A 21,446-nucleotide genomic window follows, 5' to 3' on the forward strand; every position below is an offset into this window, starting at 1 on the left:
CAGAGCAATGTGAACTTCGGACATCCTTGATCGCCCAAGAGAAGGGTTTGCACTACAGATCGCCTCTAAATCCAATCTGGATGATTTGAAATGTCCAAAAATCAAGATTTTGGCTTTTGATTCCTTGAACTAGTCTGCGCCGCACCCCAGTGGCATTTAAACAATATCTAGCACAATGATGCCGGTAGCGTAGGTGAAGCTGTTAGTTCTTGCCCCGAAAAAAATTGTTTTTTTAAAGGAGATCTGAAAAAGATACTTTCTTTTTGGTTGTAAGCCTAGCCTTTAACGACTGAGCCGTCTATCCATCCCTGAAAAAGATACTTAAACTTTATTTAATTCTCCTAAAAAACAAAGTCAATGACTCCAGAACACACACACACACATACACAGAGTTTTTATTTTTGTTTTAATCTCCAGAAACAACCTCAGCATAAATGATCTTTACCTGTTGAGTTTCCAGAGCTAAATACCAACACTGCACCCACTCCAGAATTTCTGTCCCTCACCTCTGCCCTGCTTTGAGCTACATACCTTAGCTGTGCTCCCTACTATCAGGTCCAAGCAGTGTCAGGTTTCAAGTAGAACTGGTTTCACTTCCCAGGTTCAGTCCCCGCTGGGCCAGGCGATTCTAAATGAGAGCCATAGGAGTTGTTGGGGTGGTTTACTTCTACTGGCTGTTAAGTTCTGTTATGTGTTTTACCTGTACAGGAGCCGAGGGGTAAGTGATTGCCTTTTATCCTCACTTTGTAACTTCAAAGAGCTGAATGGCAGACAGGTCAAAGAATTGGCTTGAAATTACAAGATTTATTGAGATTTGAACATAGGCTGCCTCCAGAAAGCTGCTGTCCTGTCAAGGAGGAAACACACAGTTTATAAGTGCTTTGGGTATCAGTGATGGGTGGTCATCTTATGTGCATTTGATACTGTACAGTCAAGTGTGCCTGGGTTGTGTTACACTCCCCTACCAGCCCTCTTCACCACAGTTGCCAGAATAGACCTGTCTATTCATCCATTCTCAGCGAATCAGAGCACAAGATCATTTATAAAAACAGATAGAAGAGTAAGATAGCTGCATAAGTATAATAAAGGAAAATGTTATGCTTTTCATTATTACAAGAGAAACCTAAAATAAGAATATTTGGGAATTTGAATCTTCAGTGCTAATCTTTACAGGCCACATGGGACCTGAGTGGCCCCACTGGCTGCAGTTTGGTAACATGTGCCTAGATGTGTATGTATGTGAGATATCTTACATCCATTTTTGGGTACTAAGCCTCCAAAATCTGGGGTGTTTACTGTCAGTTTGAGGTAAACATATTTCACAGGCTCAGTTCCTGTACACGCCTTAGTGGCTACCATGTTGAATGGTTGAACCCTAGTTGATATTCTCTTTCCAGTTCTACTCATTCAGTCAATGCTTACTGAGCACTGACTTATGTGATGTGGAGTTCACTAGGCCCTAGAAATAGGCAAATACGTGAAGTCCCTTCTCTCCCAGAACTCCCATCTAATGAGAAGATGATTGTATACGTGAATGACTATGATGTGCTCATATTTGGCTTCATGGAAAACCTCTTATCTTTTATCTTTAACATTTTTCTTTCATCTGTTTTCCTCTTTTTTGTTTTGTTTTGTTTTGTTTTGAAACAGTGCTAATATTTAGCCCAGGTTAGCCTGGCACTGACGGTCAAGACACTCCTGCCCTGGCCTACTGGGATTGTTGGCATTCACCACCATACTCAGCCATGCAAGGGAGCTCATTTGTTTGTTTGATGGTGCTGGGGTCCAGTCCAGTCAGTAGCTGATGCCTTTAAATGGATGTAGGATATACTCTTACGACTAAGAAACAATTTCTTTGTCACTCTGTCTCTCTTCTTTCCCCTCTCATACTAAAGACTGAACAGAGGATTTTGTATATGGTGGGCAAATGATCAACCACTGACCATTTTTGTTTGAGGCAGACGCTAGCCTTGAACTTGTCTGTATAGCCTAGGCTGGCCTGGAACTAGGCACAGTTCTCCTTCCTACTTCAGCCCCCCTGCAATTATAAGAATATTGCCACGGTTCTGGGCTAAGAGCAAGTTCTTAGATGCCTTCCTCCATGGTTGTGGTTATTCCTGAGTTCTCTAGTCAAATCTCTATATTGTGTATGTGCATATTGGTACATCTTCCCATCTGTTTCTTGGATGTTATGGACCAGGATTCTGTCCTTAGACTTCTCCTGTTCCATGTGGGTGATGCAATCCAGTACAATTCTGTTTATAGATATAGGCAGTGAATCACCATGGTCTGTGGGCTGTTGGCCAGCACTTTCTCTGAACTCTTATCTGGTCTTCTTGCCTCTGTTCTCTTTCAAATTTACCCTCCACCAAACTTCTGGTATCAATTTAATCTTCAGGTCTTCTTCAAAGCCTTGGTTTACATTGCCCAATACTTGGCATGTGGCGATTAATTAATGGCTTTTATACTTTGTCCCCAAATACATTTCTAACTTCTGCAGACATTGCCTGACACTGAACTGGACAATTCATCTTTTGTTACCTGTCTGTGGCCCCAACTTTGCTAAAGATCCAATCTTATAATGTTACAAGCTTGTGGTTGGGATTCTTTCCATTTATCCCATGTTGGCAGGTGAACTTGGTGCTTATCACCTGACACGTCCAGAGGCTACGTTAGCTCTGCTATCAAAGCTCTTACTATAGGGTGCCAGGTATGACAGCAAGAAGCAAGAGCCATAGTAGTCAAGGTTTCTTTAGGTTTCGAACAACAACACCACCACCACCACAATTCAGAGCTGTCTCAGGAAAAATGAGATTGTCCTGCCCATGGTGGGGACAGAGATTGAGTGGAAATAGGGACTCAGACAGCATTAGAGATGCAGTGTGTGCCTCTTATATGTGTTCTTTGTCTCTTCCCTCTCTCTCCCTTCCTCCTCCTCTCTCCCTTATGTTCTCTCACTGCATGTTTCTCATCCTGGGGTTCTAGACTCACATTTTCCCAACTTTATGACAGTCCGAGTTGGAAAACCTCAGGGAAATTTTGTGATGAGCTAAGCTTGGATCCCAGGTACACAGCTTGGGCTCGTCATTGCTAGCTTATGAATTACCACAGTGGGTGTCTTAGGGTCACTATTGCTGGGATGAGACACCGTGACCAAAACAACTTGGGGAGGAGAGGGTTTATTTGGCTTACACTTCCACATCTCAGCCCATTGCAGAGGTTTAGAGCAGAAACTCAAACAGGGCAGGAACCAGGAGGCAGGAACTGATGCAGAGGCCATGGAGGGGTACTGTTTGCTGGCTTATACAGCCTGCTTTCTAATAGCACCCAGGGCGACCCGCCCAGGGATGGCACCAACCACAATGGGCTGGGCCCTCTGTATCAGTCACAGATTAAGAAAGTATCTACAGACTTGCCTGCAACCAGATCTTATGGAGGCAATTCTCAACTGAAGTCCCTTCATCTTAGATGACTTTAGTTTGTGTCAAGCTGACATAAAACTAGCCAGCACAGTGGGTGTGCTTGGGAACCTGTCTTTGTAGTCAAGCAGCTAGATCTGGGGGCAAATACTATGTAGTACATGGTTTATGGATTCTTGTAGGAAATACAGTTATGAAAGGAATGCAGGAAACACAGTGAATAAGTCCTGGGTCTGGATGGTGGCACTGGAGGGTGGTTTAGGAACTGCTCAGTTGACTGTCTTTCCACTTCTGCATGCAGTTTCCACATGTTAAAAAGTGTGTCACCTCTTGTCCACATGTTAAAAAGAGTTTGACTGATCCTAGTATTCACTATTATCTCAGTTTGGACAGTATAGAAAATTACATTGTAGCCCCTCAGAAGCCTTGGGTACAGCGCTCTTAAGCCTGAATGGGAAGGGCGATGCTGTTTCTGCCTTGAAAGGCCGAGCTTCTCAAAAGCAGGAAATCCCTAAATCCATCGTGTGTCTCCACAGCTTAGCACAGACGAGTGAGGTGCACAGCAGGAAGGTTTGCTTTTCTGTTTCAGTGCTGAGGGTCAAACTCAGCAGCTCATACATGCTAACTACACAGTACACTCTTCCCCTAAACTACAACCCCAGTACAGATTTCTGTTTTAAATAGATGTTGAATATTACATGTGAATTGCAGACTGTTACGGTTATTCCCATTGCCAAAGGGAATGTTGACAGACATGAATAGAGTCCACCCATATTCCCAAACCCTGAGGTTACTCGGGGCTTCCACTTTAATTTCACTCATGTTAAACATTACAGCTTTCTCCATGGGCCAGCAATCTCTGTTAACATGTGTTAACATGTATTAACATGTATTAACATGTATCAGTACTTTAGGGCTGATGTGGCTTTGTAAGTTAATTGTCTTCAAAGCTAGTCTGTCTCAGTCACAGCTTCTGTTTTGCTCCCCCAAACAGTATTAACCCAAAGGACATGTCCCCAGCTTTTCTTTTAGATAAAACAGGAAGGTGTTTGTAACAGTGTCTCTCCTACATGCCAGGCTCTGTGCTAAAGCCCTCGGGTAGTTTATCCCACTTAATCTTTATGATGGTCCAGAGAAGTCAGCCCCATGATGATCCCCGTTTTTCAGGTGGAAGAGCTAAAGCTTACAGGAATTAAGTCATTTTCCAAACTGACCTACGGAGTGGCAAAGCCAGCTTTGAATTTGCTCCTGAGTGTCACTGACTCCTAAGGAATCAGTGTTAGGATGAGAGAGGGCAAGTGGACCTATCCTGGGGAATGGTGAAGCAGGACTCCGGGGAGTCTGGGTCTCCATCTGTGTGAGCTCTGTCGGTCCTGATTTTCCTTTCTCCACTGAAATGGGAAAAGGATGGGGTGCCTGCTTGTGCATCCCAGTAAGGGCTGTAGTCCGTGCGGATCTGAAGCTGGAGATGTGGGGGAGGCCGTAACTGGAATGGCCGTGTTCTGCCTCTCTTAGCAGTGTGTCTCCAGGACAATAGCCGTCTGTGGAGTCTGTTTAGTTCATCATTGCATTGACTCCTCCTAGGCTAGAGAATCAGAGGAAAACCTTTCGATTACCATACTCTGGTTTTCCACAGCTGGCTTCCCTCAAAAGATGCCTTGCTTTCTGGTACACTGGAGCACTCTGTCAACTCTGCAACAGAGAACTGAGCTAATAACATATGTCATATTTTGCTTGGTCAGGGTTCCCAGCATACAAAGCCAGAAGTGAAAGGGTAAACATCTCTGAGTCTGTATGAGAGAAACAACTGAAAAGTAACCAATCCCAACTAATGACACTTTGCTTTGTTGTCCACAGTCTTGGTCCTGAGTTTTGTATTCCAGAAATCCCCAGGTATGTAATAATAGCTGTTTAGAAAGTCTGGTTTGAGGGCTCAACATGGTGTCACGTGGGAGGCAAATGGAAAACTGTGAATTCAAAACCAGCTAGGTCTATGTAGTGAGTTCTGGATCAGTCAGTGCTATAAAAGTGAGACCCTGTCTCAGAAACAAACAAAAAGCCAGTCTTGGAATATGGAGTCAAGTGGGAGAAACAAGTGAATTGTTAACATAAGCTATAATTAAGTGTAATCTTTCCCAAAGTTAAAAATACAATTAAATGAAGTTTATTCAGATATATAAAGGGCTCCATTGTGGGGAAAATCAATCCTATAACTAGGTAACCTAGAACATAACAATAACAAAAAACTCAGAGAAAACATTAAATTTCTAAGTATTAGTAAATGCATGCAAAGATTCATAAGACAAAAATTAAAATGTATCATTGGAGAAATAAAAAATCAATTTGTACTGTTATATATTTAAATGATACTTAATATTTAAATAACACTTAAATGAAGCATTAATATAATTAATCTTAATACAAAATCAGGAGTCAAATATTGGGATAAGAACCTGGAAAATCAGGGAGCCAGGTGTAGCCGCCAGTTGCCTTCTACCTCATTCCACAAAGACTGGAGATCCTGTCTGCACCCCATCTTATCACTTCCTGTGTCCACCCCACGTGCTGGAATTAAAGTCTTAAAGCACCACCAGCTTCTGTGGTTAACTAGTGGCTAGTTCCACCCTCTGCTCTCCAGGCAAGCTTTACTTATCAGAATACAAATAAAATATCGCACAACACTTTAACATTTAAATAATTAGTAAAATTCCATGTCCCGAATATGGAACCTTCCAGCTTCCCCTGGCTCACATCTATTCTAAAATATCTTTCATAACAGCAGCAAACTGGACTGTGGCAGCAATTGACTTACCATGTTTTAGTTTGTTGAAGTTTGGGAGATAAATTTAAATGTGAGCTGAAATGAAGTTATGATTTCCAGGGTCAGCTCCGTGGGAGGGGTGTCCTAGGCCTGCTATTGACTGTATTTTAGTCTAGACCTAGAATCAAAGATAATGAGCCAAAAAGCTAACAGAACTGGGGGATTGGTCAACACATCACCACTGTCCGGAGTCGAATCATTTCTGCTGCTGTGTTCACATGGACTCCAAGGGGAGATAAGAAGAGAGTTGGTTTCTCTAGACCAGTGGCTCTCAATCTGCCTATTGCTGTGATGTTCCTCATACTGTGATGATCCCAACCACAGCATTATTTTTGTTACTAATTCATAACTGTAATTTTGCTACTGTTCTGAATCATAATGCAATTATCTGTGTTTTCCAATGATCTCACAGGGGCCCTGTGAAAGGGTGCTTCCATCCCCAAAGGGGTCATGACCCACATGTTGAGAACTGCTGTTCTAGACCTATAACTTCCTTTCTTAGCCCGGATGGATCCACGTTTAACAGCCTGCTAACAGTTTTGTGTTTGTTTGTTTCATTTGTGTTTACATTTATACAAGTATTTAGAAATTTACAAAGTAAACATCTGTTCCTTTCTTTCCCAGAAACTACCTAGACAAGAAAGATGTTGTAAAGGTAAAGAATACAGGGCTGGGATGTAGCTCGGTTGGTGTAGTGATTGCCTAGCATGCAAACTGGAAACCCTGCTTTCAGCCCCAACCTCCATAAAGTGGGCATGGGGACACAAGCCTGTCACACTTGCCCTTGGAGGTTTTGGTTATGTGCCTACCCTTTTAATGGCTGAGCCATTTCTCCACCTCAGTCCTAACACTTGGAAGGGGAAAAGCAAAAATATCAAAAGTTCAGGGGCGTTCATGGCTCCATGGTAAGCTCAAGGCCAGCCATGAATGCATAAATATGCCTTGTCTCAAAAGAGTAAATAAATAAAATGTGTAATGCTAAAGGTTTTGTTCTTGTTGGTTTTTGTTTCGTTTTTAGAATGCTTTGAGTCAGCTTTACCATCAGTTTATAAAGTTTAAAAATAATTGGCTTTAGTATATATTACACAATAGAAATATTTACATAAGGGCTCTTAATATACTTTTTCCAAATAGTTCAAATTAAAATAATAATGATAATTCTAGTTTTCCTTCCTGTTCTATTTTAGGCACCAAAAAGCAGACAGAATGGCACATTGCTAGTGTTTGATCCAAAGGGTAAATAGTTTATTTCTTAGAATGTGTTTGACCATGATCTTGTTCTGAATATTAGTTAAGGAGAATATTGGAATGGTTAAATGTGATTTTTTAAAGATTTATTTATTTATTGCATATACAGTGTTCTGCCTACATGCCAGAAGAGGGCACCAGATCTCATTACAGAAGGTTGTAAGCCACTATGTGGTTGCTGGGAATTGAACTCAGGACCCCTGGAAGGAGCAGTCAGATGCTCTTAACCTCTGAGCCATCTCTCCAGCCTGGTTAGATGTGGTTTTATGACTCAACAGTAAAGCCCATGTTATCTATCTTTCAAACAAAAAACCTTAACTATTTCTCAATTAGAATTTTATATTAGGGAGAGCACTGTTAAAAAAATACTAAATATTTTTCTTCTCTTTCAGAAAAAGTGATGATTGATCCAAATAAAGCAATTTCACAGTAAGAAAATGTCTTTGACCTTGCCTTTTAAGTAATTAGAAGCAGATAATGCAAACCATTTGTCACCTAATTAAACTTGCAAAGTCGGATATGCATGGGTGGACTTCAGTTGTTACTTGAGTAGAGAGATATTTAAGAAGAAAACTGAACTGCGATAAAAGTGAAATACAGCCCGGAGGTGGTGGCGCACGCCTTTAATCCCAGCACTCAGGAGGCAGAGGCAGGCGAATCTCTGTGAGTTCGAGGCCGGGCTGGACCGACAGCCTCCAAAACAATACAGAGAAACCCTGTCTCATAAAACCAAAAAAAAAAAAAAAAAAAGTGAAATACAGGTGATACTCACTTCTGCCTAAAGCTTAAACGGAGGGCTTTCTGGCTTATTATTTAATTTCCACTGCTCTTTCCTGTTTCCTTTGATACTGCTTCCTTCTTTAGATCATCTCTGTGAGTGAACACTTAATTTAAAATTAGTTTTCTTAGCTCATTTAACATGCATCATTAGTCCTACATAAAGAAAAAAATCACCTTGAGTAGTTGAAGAAACTGGAATTTGAAAATCACAGTGTATATCAATTAAATTTCTATGAAAAATTATACTTTGGATATTGACCTTAAAACAAATTCCTAGGGCTGGAGAGATGGTTCAGCAGTTAAGAGCCTCTTCCAGAGGGGCCAAGTTTGACACCCAGCACCCACATGTTGGTTCACAAACATCTGTAACTCTAGTCCCAGGAAATCCAACAGCCTCTTCTGACCTTTTGGGGCACTGCACATATATGGAACACAGACTCTTGCAGGCAAAGCACCCATACATAAAATAAAATGAAGGAAAAAAAAAAAGGTGCCTGGGCCAACCTGACCATCTCAGTTCAGTTCCCAAGACACACATGGTTGACAGAGAGAAACAACTCCCAGGAATTCATATGTATCCGTGGTTCTCAGACTTTCTAATGCTGCAGCCCCTTAATACAGTTCTTGTTGTGGTGACTCCCAACCATAAAATTATTTTCATTGCTATTTCATAACTGTAATTTCGCTGCTGCTGTGAACTGTAAATATCTGATATGTAGGTGGTCTTAGTAGATCCCTGTTTTTCAACCCCTTGGGGATCTCAACGTGCATTTTGTAAAGTGAAAAATTCTACTCCATGCAACATATATTTTTAGTTCCATATTGTAATAGCTAAAATAGTCATCTTCAGTTTTCTTGCATCTTTATATATCATATAAGCATAATACTTTAAAAAATCTTGAGTGAGCATGGTGCTGTACACCTTTAAACCCAGCAGCCAGGAAGCACAGGCAGGCAGATCTCTGAGTTTGAAGCCAACCTTGTCTACAGAGTGAGTTCTAGGACAGCCAAGGCTACACAGAGAAACTCTTGTCTCAAAAAAGCAATAATAAAAAAAAAACAAAAAAGCCAAACTTATATTTATGCAGGGAGTGGCATGAGTCACATGTGTGAAGGGCAGGAGACTAGTAGTCTCTCCTCTTGTCATGTAGTTCCTGGGTCTTAAACTCAGCTCATCCCGCTTGGCAGCTGTGCCGTCTTACCACCCTGTATACTTTGTATCAAAGAGAAAGTAATGTGTAATAGAACAATGTCAGAGGACTTACATTTGTTTCAAATTAAAGTTAGAGCCCACCAGAAAAAAAATGTGGATACACACAATTCTGTATATGCTGTTATCACGGTGTTGAAAGCATACTCAGAAAGCACGGCACAGCACGTGACGTTCAGTGGTAATGGAGGTTAGCAGGTCATTCATTGCTGGAAATAAGTGAGTGTTGAGTCCATGAGCCCTGCTGCATTGGTTGCTTTTCTTGTTGCTGTGACAAGATAAACACTTGACAAAGCACGGGTGTATTCAGAATCACAGTTAAATGTACTGAATCATGGCTGAGGAGGAGGCTTGGCAGAAGTGTGAGGTGCTACTCAAACTTTGTGCTGTAGTCAGGAATGAATGTGGCGTTAGCTTGCTTTCTCCTTTTTATTGGGGTCTGAGATCCAGCCCATGTGATGGTGCTGCTCATGTTTAACATCTCTTTCTACCTCCAGTAACTTCATCTATAAGCTCCTAAGTGAGCCCAGAGCATTGTCTCCTAGGTGATCTAGAGCCTGTCAAATTGACGTTCAGCGGATTGGGTGCCTTAGGGCTGGTAGGACTGTAGACTGCAGTCAGTATGAACCATCACAGCCAGTGTGCTTAGACAAACGGTGCTGAGCAGGGGTGAAACCCAGCAGAGGTGAGCCACATCCTGGGAGGCGCTGCCCAGGAGGTCACTGCAGCCTGGACCCAGACAGAAAAGCAGAGGGACATGTCTCTCGGTCCCCATTGCATTTGACTTTGAAACTACCTTTTGCAAGAATAGCCTGGTCAGGTTTCCCTGTGGTCATTCAGGGACATGAGCCAGGTAAATTCAGCCAGTGAGCTTCCTAGATGTGTGATGTGACCACTCAGGCCCCTTCCCAAAGGTGAAGGTAAAGGGGCTTAGAGTCATAGTAAAATGGAAGCTCAGAGAATTAACTCATGCAAACTGAATTTCTCAATGGGGCTTCCCATTCACTTTCATCCCATTGTTAGCTCCACCCACTGACTGGCAGGTCGGATTTGATTAAGTAAAGACCCCACCTGTGCTAGGCTAGAGGAAACTTTCTTTTCCCTGTTCCCAGTCTTCACTCCTGCGGCAACTACAGGGAAAATGGCTGCAGCAAATCCAGTTCTTTGACCACGGTTGAAGAAACAGTATCCTTGGGTGTTTGTTACATAATGGCAGTGTGCTATACAATCTCTTATAAAATGAGTGCTAAGCTGTTTTTCTTTTCCTTTCTGCCTCACTTTAAAGAAAATGCTGCTTTGTAAGAAGACCAAGATTGGCGAGCAAGCTTTATAGTTCCCCAACACAGATCTCCCTGGGTGTGGCTAATACATTCTCAGCAAAGTAAGATTTAAGTCATTGTTGATTTTGACCCATGGTTGATTATTATAAACCACTTAAGACAAAATTTAAATTGTAAGCATTCTGAAGATACAACGAATAACAATTGGGGAACATCTCCTAAATATGCAGAATAGTCCTTACAAATTAAGGAAAATGCTAAGACTTATTATTATACCTTCCCATAGATTTCAAAACTACTTAGTTAAATACCTTCTATGTACACACAGTAAAATTTGTAATTTTTCCTCTGTTGTCACTATTTTGAAGCCAATGAAACTGTCAACTGTTTTCTTAAGTGGTTAGAGTCCTTATACCATGAACATCGTTTTCTTCTCAAAAGGAAGTCAATAGGGTGTTTTTTTTAGGGGGGATTATTTGTTTATTTTTCATTTGTTTGTTTTTGAGTTAGTTTCTCACTAGGTAGCTCAGGTTGTCCTAGAACTCACTATTCTAGGACAGGCTATTCTCCATGTCGTAGAAATTCACCTGCCTCTGTCTCCCTTGTACTGGCATTAAAAGCATAAGCCACAACACCTGACTAAAGTCAGTAGGTTTAATTGGAGACAACCTTGCATTTCTGGCCTCTGATTCTTTGAATGTCTATGCTGTAGACTCTACAGGAAGTGAGAAGAAAGGGCCTTTGTACTTTACTGTTAAACTCCTGGTTGGGTCAGTTCTCGGGTAGGTTTTGGTCATGGGTGTTGTTAGCATGGTTGCTGCTTGCAACAGTGACATTCCATGCAGCCACAGGACAGTGAACTTGTCACCTGCATGTTTAGGGTTAATCAGAGCACTTTGAACTACTCTGTCCTCGGGGATGTAGGTTAGTGGATCTGCCAGCATCCTGCTGCACAGAATCTTAGACTGATCCTGTCTTGTTGATTTCGGTTAATGCCAGCCTTAGCCATGTCTTTCTTTTTTGGTTGGTAAATAAAACAGTGTCTTATAATAATGGCATCTAAGCACCAACAAAATACTGTCATTTAGTGGAGAAAAGGCCATAAAAGCCCTTTTCGTAGAGCTGATATGACTAAGTTCTAGTGATCATTGTTATGGCATCCTAGCAACAATCCTACCATCCCAGGAAAAGTGAGGACTTCAAGTAAGTTCTCACTATCAAGTTTCTCAGTGAATGCTCTGATATAACTAGAAGATAAAGGGTCAGATGCAGAACAAACATAAATCGTCTTCCCTTGTCTCCTTCATGTCCAGAGAAGTGTGTTAGTTTGTCCCTGCTGTCATTTTTATCTCTTTTTGAAGAAGTTTTTTTTTTTAGGTTGGTATACAAAGTATGAGGTTTTGTCATGATGTCTTCACGCGTGTGTCATAATTGGTTCTGTTCTGTTAGTCCCCTTTCCCAAGGCCAGCTCTTACCCCCTGCAGCTGATTCCCTTCCTTTCCCCCAGTCAGCCTCCCTTTCTACTTTTCTTTTCCATGAATTTTTGTGGTGATGCATTGTTATAGTATAACAAATAAAGCTTGCCTGGAGATCAGAATGCAAAGCTAGCCACAGCCATAGAAGCTGGGCAGTGGTGGTACACACCTTTAATCCCAGCATTCAGGAGACCCAGGCAGATGGATCTCTGTGAGTTCAAGGCCACCCTGGACTACAAGAGAGTGAATCAGTGTAAAAGAGAAACAGCTCACATCTTTAATTCCAGCACTACGGAGGTGGAGACAGGAATGATGTAGTTGGGTGGAGAGAGAAATATAAGGCTGCAGGAGACAGGAGCTCAGTGCAGTCTCTTTGAGTCTGAGCAGCAGTGCAGTCCCGAGCAGTTTGAGGTTTGGTGGATGACCCTTCGTTCTGAGCATTGGTGGAAGTGATAACTCTCTATGGCTGGCTGCTTTGTTTCTCTGATCTTCAGCTTGAACCCCAATATCTGCCTCTGAGTTTTTATTATTAAAACCAACTAGAATTTGTGGTACATATTTTATTACCCTATTTCCGACTACTCTTGAGACTGCTTTGTTCCTCTTCTAGTTTCATAATCTGTGAGCACATGAATACACACACACACACACACACACACACACACACACACAGTTTTAAACTTGGGTTCTGCATCTCAGAGAAGGCATGCAGTATCTGTCTTTCTGATTCTAGCTTATTTCCCTTAACACAGTGACTTCCAATGCATCCATCTTCCTACAAATATTATGATTTCATTTTTCTTGAGTGACACGATTTGTTTATCTGTTTATTTACTTACATTAGTTTTTTGAGACAGGGTTTCTCTGTGTAGCCCTGACTGACTTGAAACTCTAGACCAGGCTGTGTCTGGATTGCTGTATCCAGAATGCCTTGTCTCCTTGTGCTGTTTACTAGCATCAAGTTTCAGACTAAAAGCTAAAGAGGCTGTCTTGTGACTGTAGGGTTAATATTAGTGCTGGGACCTCACTAAAAGTATAGCACTTGGCAAGAGCAAGTGTCCGTTTACATTTTAAAAAGCCATTCAAGACCGATTTCCGCGATGAAGAAAAGCATTTCCGTAAGTGATTCTCTTCCGTGCTCTGCACTGGAACCCTGAAAAGATTCTATGAATTGTTGCACGATAAGTGCCAAGCAGAAATAGATTTTCATGAGCAATGAAAATTATATTTTCCAAAGAGCCAACATTCTATTTAAGCCCATGTTTGGTATATTATATTTATGATTTTCTTTGAAACATGGTAAGCATGAGTGTTTTTGTGAACATTTGAACACTATGAGCGCTATGCCTGACGAGATGCTTCATTGTCTGCTTTAATGGTTAGAAAAGAAGCCTCTTCAAAGAAGATTGAAGACAAAGTCTCTTTAAAAAGTACTGAAAACAGACCATCTTCCAGGAGTCTTGAAAATAAGGATGACTTAACAAACTGGCAGTCTGACCTGTGGTCATCTTCCTTCGTAAAAGAAAGTGCAGGTAACAAACAGCATGTCTCACTGGACTGAATACCGGTGCCTTCTGTTTTAGCCCGACTGCATGACCTTGTGGACATGAGTTGACTCTCAGGTGGGCCAAAGGAAACAGTATTTGTTCAAACTCAATAGACTGGGTTATTTGTTATACAGCCAGATAGGCGCCTGTGGATCAGTATTATATAAGATAATCATTACAGGACATTAAATCCTAGAATGGATTAAAACACTATGACAGCTTTTTCAAGCCAGAATGCTGGTACCCATGTCAAAGCAGACACTGACTTTTCTCTTAGGAAGCTCACGGTCTACCAGGAGATAGCTGGCTAGTTCTTTAAGAGTGCTCATTGGTTGAGGAACAGATACAGATGTGGCTTACTCGCAGAAAGGAATAATTTAGACTTTAAAAAGAAATAAAATTGTCATTCACAACATGGATGGAATTGGAGATCTCTATATCAAATGAAATAAGCCAGATAGAGAAAGACAGTGTCAAAAAAATCTCTCACCAGTGGGACCAATGGTTAAGAGTGGAGAGGGGGTTACCACAAGCTGGGAAGAAAATCTAGAAAGTAGGGCTGAGGAAAAACCAGTCAGTACAGGTTAGAGATAGGAGTAGATAGTGTCTTTCAATGGTAGAATGACAAGAAACAAGGAAAATGTTCTATGTCAAAAAATTAGACTGATGGAGTTTGTTTACCCGTAAGGAAGTGTCAGGTTTCATGCATCAAAGCATTACATGGCATTCATGAATATATACTTCTTTTTTTGAGGCAAGGTTTCTCTGAGTAGCCCTGACTGTCCTGGAACTTGCTCTGTAAACCAGGCGGCTCCAAACTCAGAGATCCACCTGGCTCTGCCTCCAGAGTGCAGGGCTTAAAGATGTACACCACCATACTCAACTGAGTGCAATTTTTATCAATCACTTTAAAAATAAAAATTTTAAGCAGCAATATGAAACGCCAATATGAAAGACAATTTGAGGCTACAAGAGTGAAATTAACAACTCCTAGGAGAGAATACTTAGGACCCAGAGATTAGGAAACTTCTTCACAATGCTGAGTGTCTGTGAGTTGAATGGGTCCATCTCTGTGATGTCAAAGGATGTTCTTGCTCACCCATTATGACCTTCCTTTGATGACATCAGTATGGTGAGGTGGTGCAGAGACCAGTTACACTCTGGAGAGTTAGGAGGTTGCGATTCCATGGAGACTGTGGATGAGAAGAAAGCAGGTATATGGGCACCCTCAGAAGAGCTAGTGACATGTTTCATCTTCAGCACGTTGACTTAGAGGTTTTTTTTTTCTGGTCTGTGTTTTCCCAGCCTGTCTTCTCTGGTGCTCTTTCCTGAAAGTAATCTTTTTCTTTTCTATATAGAGTATCTCACAGCCATGATCTCATCAATGAAGACACTCCATAGACACAATCTTTTGAGAAGCTGCGTCTAACTAGTTCAGTTTGAAAGTGTGAAAGACCACACAAAGCCAAAGGAATACCCCATAGTGCTTCCCACAGGGGCACATTATACAAAACAAAGTAAATACTCTTTTTAATTGCCCTAACAGTACATTTTAATGTATTTTAGGAAGGAATAATATAGAATGTAATTAAGAGTATCAGTTCTAGCCAACTGACTCCCAGACCAAGTAGGCCTGCGACATGAACTTGAGTAGGGGTTGTTTCACCTTTTTGCCCCATTTGTTCACTAGTAAATATGAATAGAAACACCACCCAGCTGGAGAGATGGTTCCATGGGTAAGAGCACTGGCTGCTCTTCCGGAGGACCCAGGTTCAATTCCCAGCACCCACATGACAGCTCACAACTGTCTGTAACTGCAGTTCCAGGGGATCCAACACCCTCACACAGACATGAATGCGAACAAAACACCAGTGCACATAAAATAAGAGGAACCATCTCAAAGAACAGTAACGAAAATGATAAAGAAAGAAAGGAAAGGAAAGAAACACTGCCCATCTCACTGGGATGTTGGCAGAAATAAATGAACTAATATGTGTACAACCGGGAGCAGTAATCATGTTTCTTTGTGTGTGCTGACTGTTTTTATTAATACATCGGTTTCACGGATGCTGATAGGATCTGATCCAATTTATCATGTAAGTTTTCCACTATTATGTGTGCTCTGTTTAAGGTGAAGCTTTCCACTATTATGTGTGCTCTGTTTAAGGTGAAGCAGTCAAGGATGCAGTCCTTGTGAAGCAAGAGAAAAATACTGAGTTTTGCCTTCAGGACATTGAGGAGAAGCTGTCGGATTCAACAGATGGCGATGGTGATGATGACACCAATGATGAAGATGACGAAGGCCCCGTTAAAAAGGAGACTCGTGCCCCGCTAGAGTTAATGGCAGAAGTAAGTTTTTGCATGTGTATTATAACTAAAGAAGCATACAGCACTTGGGAGGCAGAGGCAGGCAGATCTCTGTGAGTTCGAGACCATCCTGATCTACAGAGTGAGATCCAGGACAGCCAAGACTATTACACAGAGAAACCCTGTCTCAAAAAATCCAAAAAAGAAGCATATAAATACCAAAGTCATTAAACAGAATATTATGTTAGTATGTAGAGTAAATTATTAATATGTTTAGTAATTGTTCATTATTGATAATCATTTAAAATCAATTATTTAATTAGTATATATTAATTATTTTAAGTTAGCCTATTTCTTTGAGGTACCACATCTCCCTACACCTAGAGCTTGCATCTTCTTGGCTAGACTGGAAGCCAGCAAGCCCCAGAGATCCTCTTGTCTCCATCTCACCCCACCCACACCCAGAGCCGGGGTCACAGGTGTGGACAGAGCTCATGGCTTGCTTCATAAGTGCTTGCATTAGAACCCTGGTCCTTATGCTTGTGGCACAAGCACTAGTAACCACTCAGCCCTCCGTCCAGCCCCCAGAACTTAGTTATAGATGCTTCAATGGCAGCTAAAAGTGTATGGAGATCCAAGGAAGAAAACTAAACATTAACATCAGAACCTGGAAAAATTACAAACAAAACCAGAACGGGAAACGCTAGTTAAAATTCAAACAAGTTATTGTATCAATACCCTGCATACATTTGAAAATATGCAGATCAAACCATTGCATATCATAATTAAGATGAAAGCAGAAAATCCTAGGCCTGGTAGCTCATGCCTGGTCTTCGAGGGTGGGGGCAAGAAGAATAAGAATTCAGTTGTCCTCTGTTACATAGTGTGAGGCAAGCCTTGGCTACTTGAGATAGCATCTAAAAAAAAAATTAAAAAATAAGGCCGGGCGGTGGTGGCGCACGCCTTTAATCCCAGCACTTGGGAGGCAGAGGCAGGCGGATCTCTGTGAGTTCAAGGCCAGGCTGGACCGATAGCCTCCGAAACAATACAGAGAAACCCTGTCTCGTAAAAAAAAAAAAAAAAAACCCAAAAATAAAATAAAATATAGCTACAAACAGGAATGAAAATAAAAATATTGGAGCTGGAGAGATGGCCCAGCAGTTAAGAGCACATATTGATTTTGCTGAAGACCTGAGTTTGGACCCTACATGTGAGTTGCCTTCCCACAAGGCAGCTCACAACTGCCTGTAACTCCCAGGGGTTCTGATACCCAGTTCTGGCCTCTGCAGGCACATGATGCACACACATACATGCAGATACTCACATACCCACATAAAATAAAAGCAAAATCAAATTAAAACCTAAACCTTGGATAACGATAGAGATTTTTAAAGTAAGAATTCTATTGCATGAGTAGACAAGGCATTTGTTAATATGTAAGAAGATGAGAACATAGATTAAATTAATGATGAATAGAAAAGTTTCTCAAAGAGTTTATTTATATTAAGAAAAGCATTTGGGGGCTGGAAAGATGGCTCAGTGATTAAGAGCACTGGTTGCTCTTCCAGAGGTCTTGGGTTCAATTCCCAGCAACCACATGGTGGCTCAACGGCCATCCCTGATGAGATCTGGTGCCCTCTTCTGGTTTGGAGGTATACATGCAGGCATTACACTGTATATATAATAAATAAATAAATCTTTTTAAAAAAACATTTGATCACATTTTTTATTAGTGGGAGGTGGGCACGTGTTTCACAGTATGCATATGGAGTCAGTTCTTGGCTTTTACCGTGTGGGTCCTGGGGATTGAACTTAGACCATCAGCCTTGGCAGCAAGCACCTTTACCCACTGAGCTCCATCACCAGCCAGGAAAAAAATGTCTAAAAGCCTTAGTGTAGAATTAAGAAAAATGCTAAAGAACTGCTTCTTAAATTGGTAAATAGTTCTTTTTCCCAAGTCTGTAAGTGTCTCAGCATTTCTCAGGGACCTGGCTCTTGTAGACCAGATACCTGCACTTGTATATAATTCAAAAGCTGCCTCACACAAAGCCATCAAATATTAGGTGTTCTGTTTTATTGGAAGCAATCTAAAGAGCTAACAACACAATATTCAAGAAAAATATACTCTAAGTAAAACTTCCAAGTCACTGTTTAGTGATGGCATGTCAGCTCAGTGACAGAGCACGTGCTCAGTGTGCATTCACATGGCCTGGCATGTCAGCTCCATGGTAGAACATGTGCTCAGTATGTACAAGGCTGTGAATTGACCCCCTGCTCCAAATTCCCAGCAAAGAAAGACTATTTAGTGCCCTCTGGGAAAGTGATCACAAATTGTGGTTTTTGGTTTTGTTTTTTAGGTTTCTGAATAATATCAACACATATGCACATAAATACTCATTTATTTTTAAAATACCTGAGGAGTTGTTGACTGATTGGTTAAAAGCACTGGCTGCTCTCGTAGATGATCTGGTTTTGATTCCCAGCACCCACATGGCTGCTAACATTCATCTGTAACTCCAGTTCTAGGGTGATGCCCTCTTCTGACCTCTGGCATGTGTGTTGTACTCATGTATACATGCAGGCAAAACGCTGTGTACATAAAAGGTTTTTTAAATATATGAAAATGTTAAAAAATTACATCTCTATATATTAGAAGTATTTCCAATTAGAGACAGAATATACTTATTTATCTTATAAAATTCCTACTTGGCAAGCATGTACTATTTTTTAACCACCCAAAGCAATAAAACAATACAAGCACAATGATGATACTTCAGCAGTACTGGTAAATAATGGGTTACATAGCATTAGTCCACAGTTCTTTGCTGTCTTTTTTTTTCAGATTTATTGTTTATGTGTGCTTTCATGTGTTCATGTCACCACACACATGCAGATGTCCTCAAGTCAGAAGACATTGGATCCCCAGCAACTGGAGTTACAGATGGTTATGAACCATGATAGGGGTAGTAGGAACAGAACCTGGGTCTGCTTAAGAGCATCAAGTGCCCCTAACTGCCTACCTATCTCTCCAGTCCCCACAATTTGTTTTTAAACTAGTAATATGTCATCATGGTCTACACTGGCAGAGGAAAACTGACCCTGAACCAAAGAAATATGGGAACAGTGAGACCAATGTGATGCCAGTTGAATCAGCCTCCTCATCCTCAGGCTGCAAAGCAGCACATAGACCTTGTGGCTGGGCAACAGGACTAAGCTCTCTCACCAGATTCCATCACACATCTCCAGATACAGACTTGGGTGGAGAGATGGCTCAGTGGTTAAGAAAATTTCCTGCTCTTCTAGAGGACTGGGAGTTTGATTCCCAGCACGCATGACAGGTAGCTCACAACTTCCTGTAACTTCAGGGGATCCAGCACCCTCTTCTGACCTCTGCAGGCACCTGCACACACAGATGGCATATATTCACACAGACACATACTCAATGCATGTGAATACAAATAAAAATATTAAATATAAAAATACATATGTGGCTAGCTGACTGACTACAGACTAACTCATGGAGAAATGTGTAAGTGATAAGAACAATAACTGCTCTGTGGTTAGTGGCACACACACACACACACACACACACACACCTTTAAGCCCAGCTCTCTGTGCGTTCACCAGGGCTACACAGAGAAACCCTGTCCCCCTCCCCAAAGTCAGAATAGCTAATCACTAATGAGTATTTTTAGGGAGTTTACTATAATTGGCATCTAAATTCTGTCTTGAAACCACTCATCTGAAGCATTTGTTTTCCAGTTCCTGAGAGCAGAAATGGGCCGAGACTACCAGCTGGCAAAAAAGTTATGTCAGATGAGTAAGTGCCAAATGCTCGCCTTCTCCTGCTGTCTCTTTGTTTCTAGAAACAGATTCCACAATATGAAAATGGGTTGACTATCCCAGTCTAGTGAAATCTCTGCTGATGTCTCAGAGATCCCTTAGAATAAATGAGTTCATTCAGTTATCTATGGACTCACTGGGGCTCCTGGGGTACTACTTTGTGTATTAAATCAAAGTAGATTAATAGACTGGTCACTGTCCTGGAAAACAGAATTATCGTGACATAGGAAGCAGAAAGTCACTTTGTGCTACTAAGTTTCAGCGAAGAGTCAGGTGGTAAGGGAGTCAACACTAGCTGAACATGTCTATTCCACACATGTTCAACCCTGCTTGTGTGCCAGGCACTGTGTGAGACCCTGGAAAATCAGCAAGCAACTGAAACCAATCCCACAGTCAGGTCTGCCGTTGGACAGAAAATACACTAATAAGTAATTGCTGTGTCATGAATGATAGGTGCTATGGAGAAAACGGCAGTAGGAAAGAGGAAGGGGAGGTACTAGGTGGTCAGGCAGTTTCCATAGGACGGCCTGGAAGTCCTCATTGGGAGCTGGAGGACAGAACTGAACTGTAGGAAGCCAGCCTGTGGGCACAGAGCAGAATGACGTTCACGCGTGCTGAGAGGGAAGGTGCCTGAAGGCAGCCGTCAGAAACCTGTGTGGGTCAGACAGGGCAAAAGGAGGTGCTGACCTAGGAGGCTAGAGACATGACATGGGCACAGGGCTGGGAGGGCAGCACAGACCTTTCCCCAGTGAAGGACCTTGTTTTTTCCTGTGGTAGGTGGAAAACTCTGGAAGCTTTTGATCAGAGGAGATATCTGGTCTGCCTTATCTTTCTATCTGATGTTAGGTGGTTAGAATTACTCTTTGTGGTTTTGTGTTTAAGTAATGGGTGCTTTGTTGAGCTTCTTAAGTCTGTATTTGACAGTTTCATCAAGTTCAAATTTTGCTTGGTTATTACCTTTTCACATACCGCTTCTGCCTAGTTGCTCGAGCCCCTTTTCCTGGGTCTCCAATTACAGGCAAACACCAACACCAACTTTTTAAGTGGTGCCTGGCATGCTGCTTACACTGAGCTTAGTGCTGAAAATTTTAGTTCTGGGCTTTGTTTTAGGCATTCTCTATTGACACATTTTTTTTAATTTACTTACCCTCCTTCCTTGTGTCCAGTTTGCCGTTAAAACTGTCCAGGGAGGGGCTGGAGAGATTGCTCAGAGGTTAGAGCACTGGCTGCTCTTCCAGAGGTGCTGAGTTCAATTCCCAGCAACCACATGGTGGCAGCAACCACATGGTGGCTTACAACCATCTATAGTGAGATCTGGTGCCCTCTTCTTGAGTGTAAGCATACAAGCATACATGCCGAAACACTGTATACATAATAAATAAATAAGTTTTTTTTTAAAAACTATCCGCCGGGCGGTGGTGGCGCACTCCTTTAATCCCAGCACTCGGGAGGCAGAGGCAGGCGAATCTCTGTGAGTTCAAGGCTGGGCTGGACCGACAGCCTCCAAAACAATACA

At 41.7% G+C, this 21,446-nt stretch overlaps 1 protein-coding gene across 5 annotated transcripts in view; it reads left to right on the forward strand.

Moving 5' to 3' along the window:
* The window catches only part of Erich2 (glutamate rich 2), a 28,270-nt gene that overhangs the window by 958 nt on the left and 5,866 nt on the right, over positions 1-21,446 (forward strand). For 2 of the 5 annotated variants that reach the window (XM_005064646.4, XM_040745539.1), the window contains 8 exons: positions 5,277-5,312; positions 6,865-6,895; positions 7,428-7,476; positions 7,881-7,917; positions 10,764-10,859; positions 13,617-13,765; positions 15,948-16,129; positions 19,850-19,907. In XM_005064646.4, the coding sequence (XP_005064703.1) occupies positions 5,277-5,312; positions 6,865-6,895; positions 7,428-7,476; positions 7,881-7,917; positions 10,764-10,859; positions 13,617-13,765; positions 15,948-16,129; positions 19,850-19,907 (638 nt within the window). Of the gene's footprint in view, positions 1-5,276; positions 5,313-6,864; positions 6,896-7,427; positions 7,477-7,880; positions 7,918-10,763; positions 10,860-13,616; positions 13,766-14,902; positions 14,995-15,947; positions 16,130-19,849; positions 19,908-21,446 lie in introns of those variants that run through there. The other 3 variants (XM_013118309.3, XM_040745538.1, XM_040745540.1) reach the window with 3 other exon arrangements.

This window comes from Mesocricetus auratus, unplaced genomic scaffold (genome assembly GCF_017639785.1).
Source record: "Mesocricetus auratus isolate SY011 unplaced genomic scaffold, BCM_Maur_2.0 Super-Scaffold_100004, whole genome shotgun sequence".
Classification (NCBI taxonomy): domain Eukaryota; kingdom Metazoa; phylum Chordata; class Mammalia; order Rodentia; family Cricetidae; genus Mesocricetus; species Mesocricetus auratus.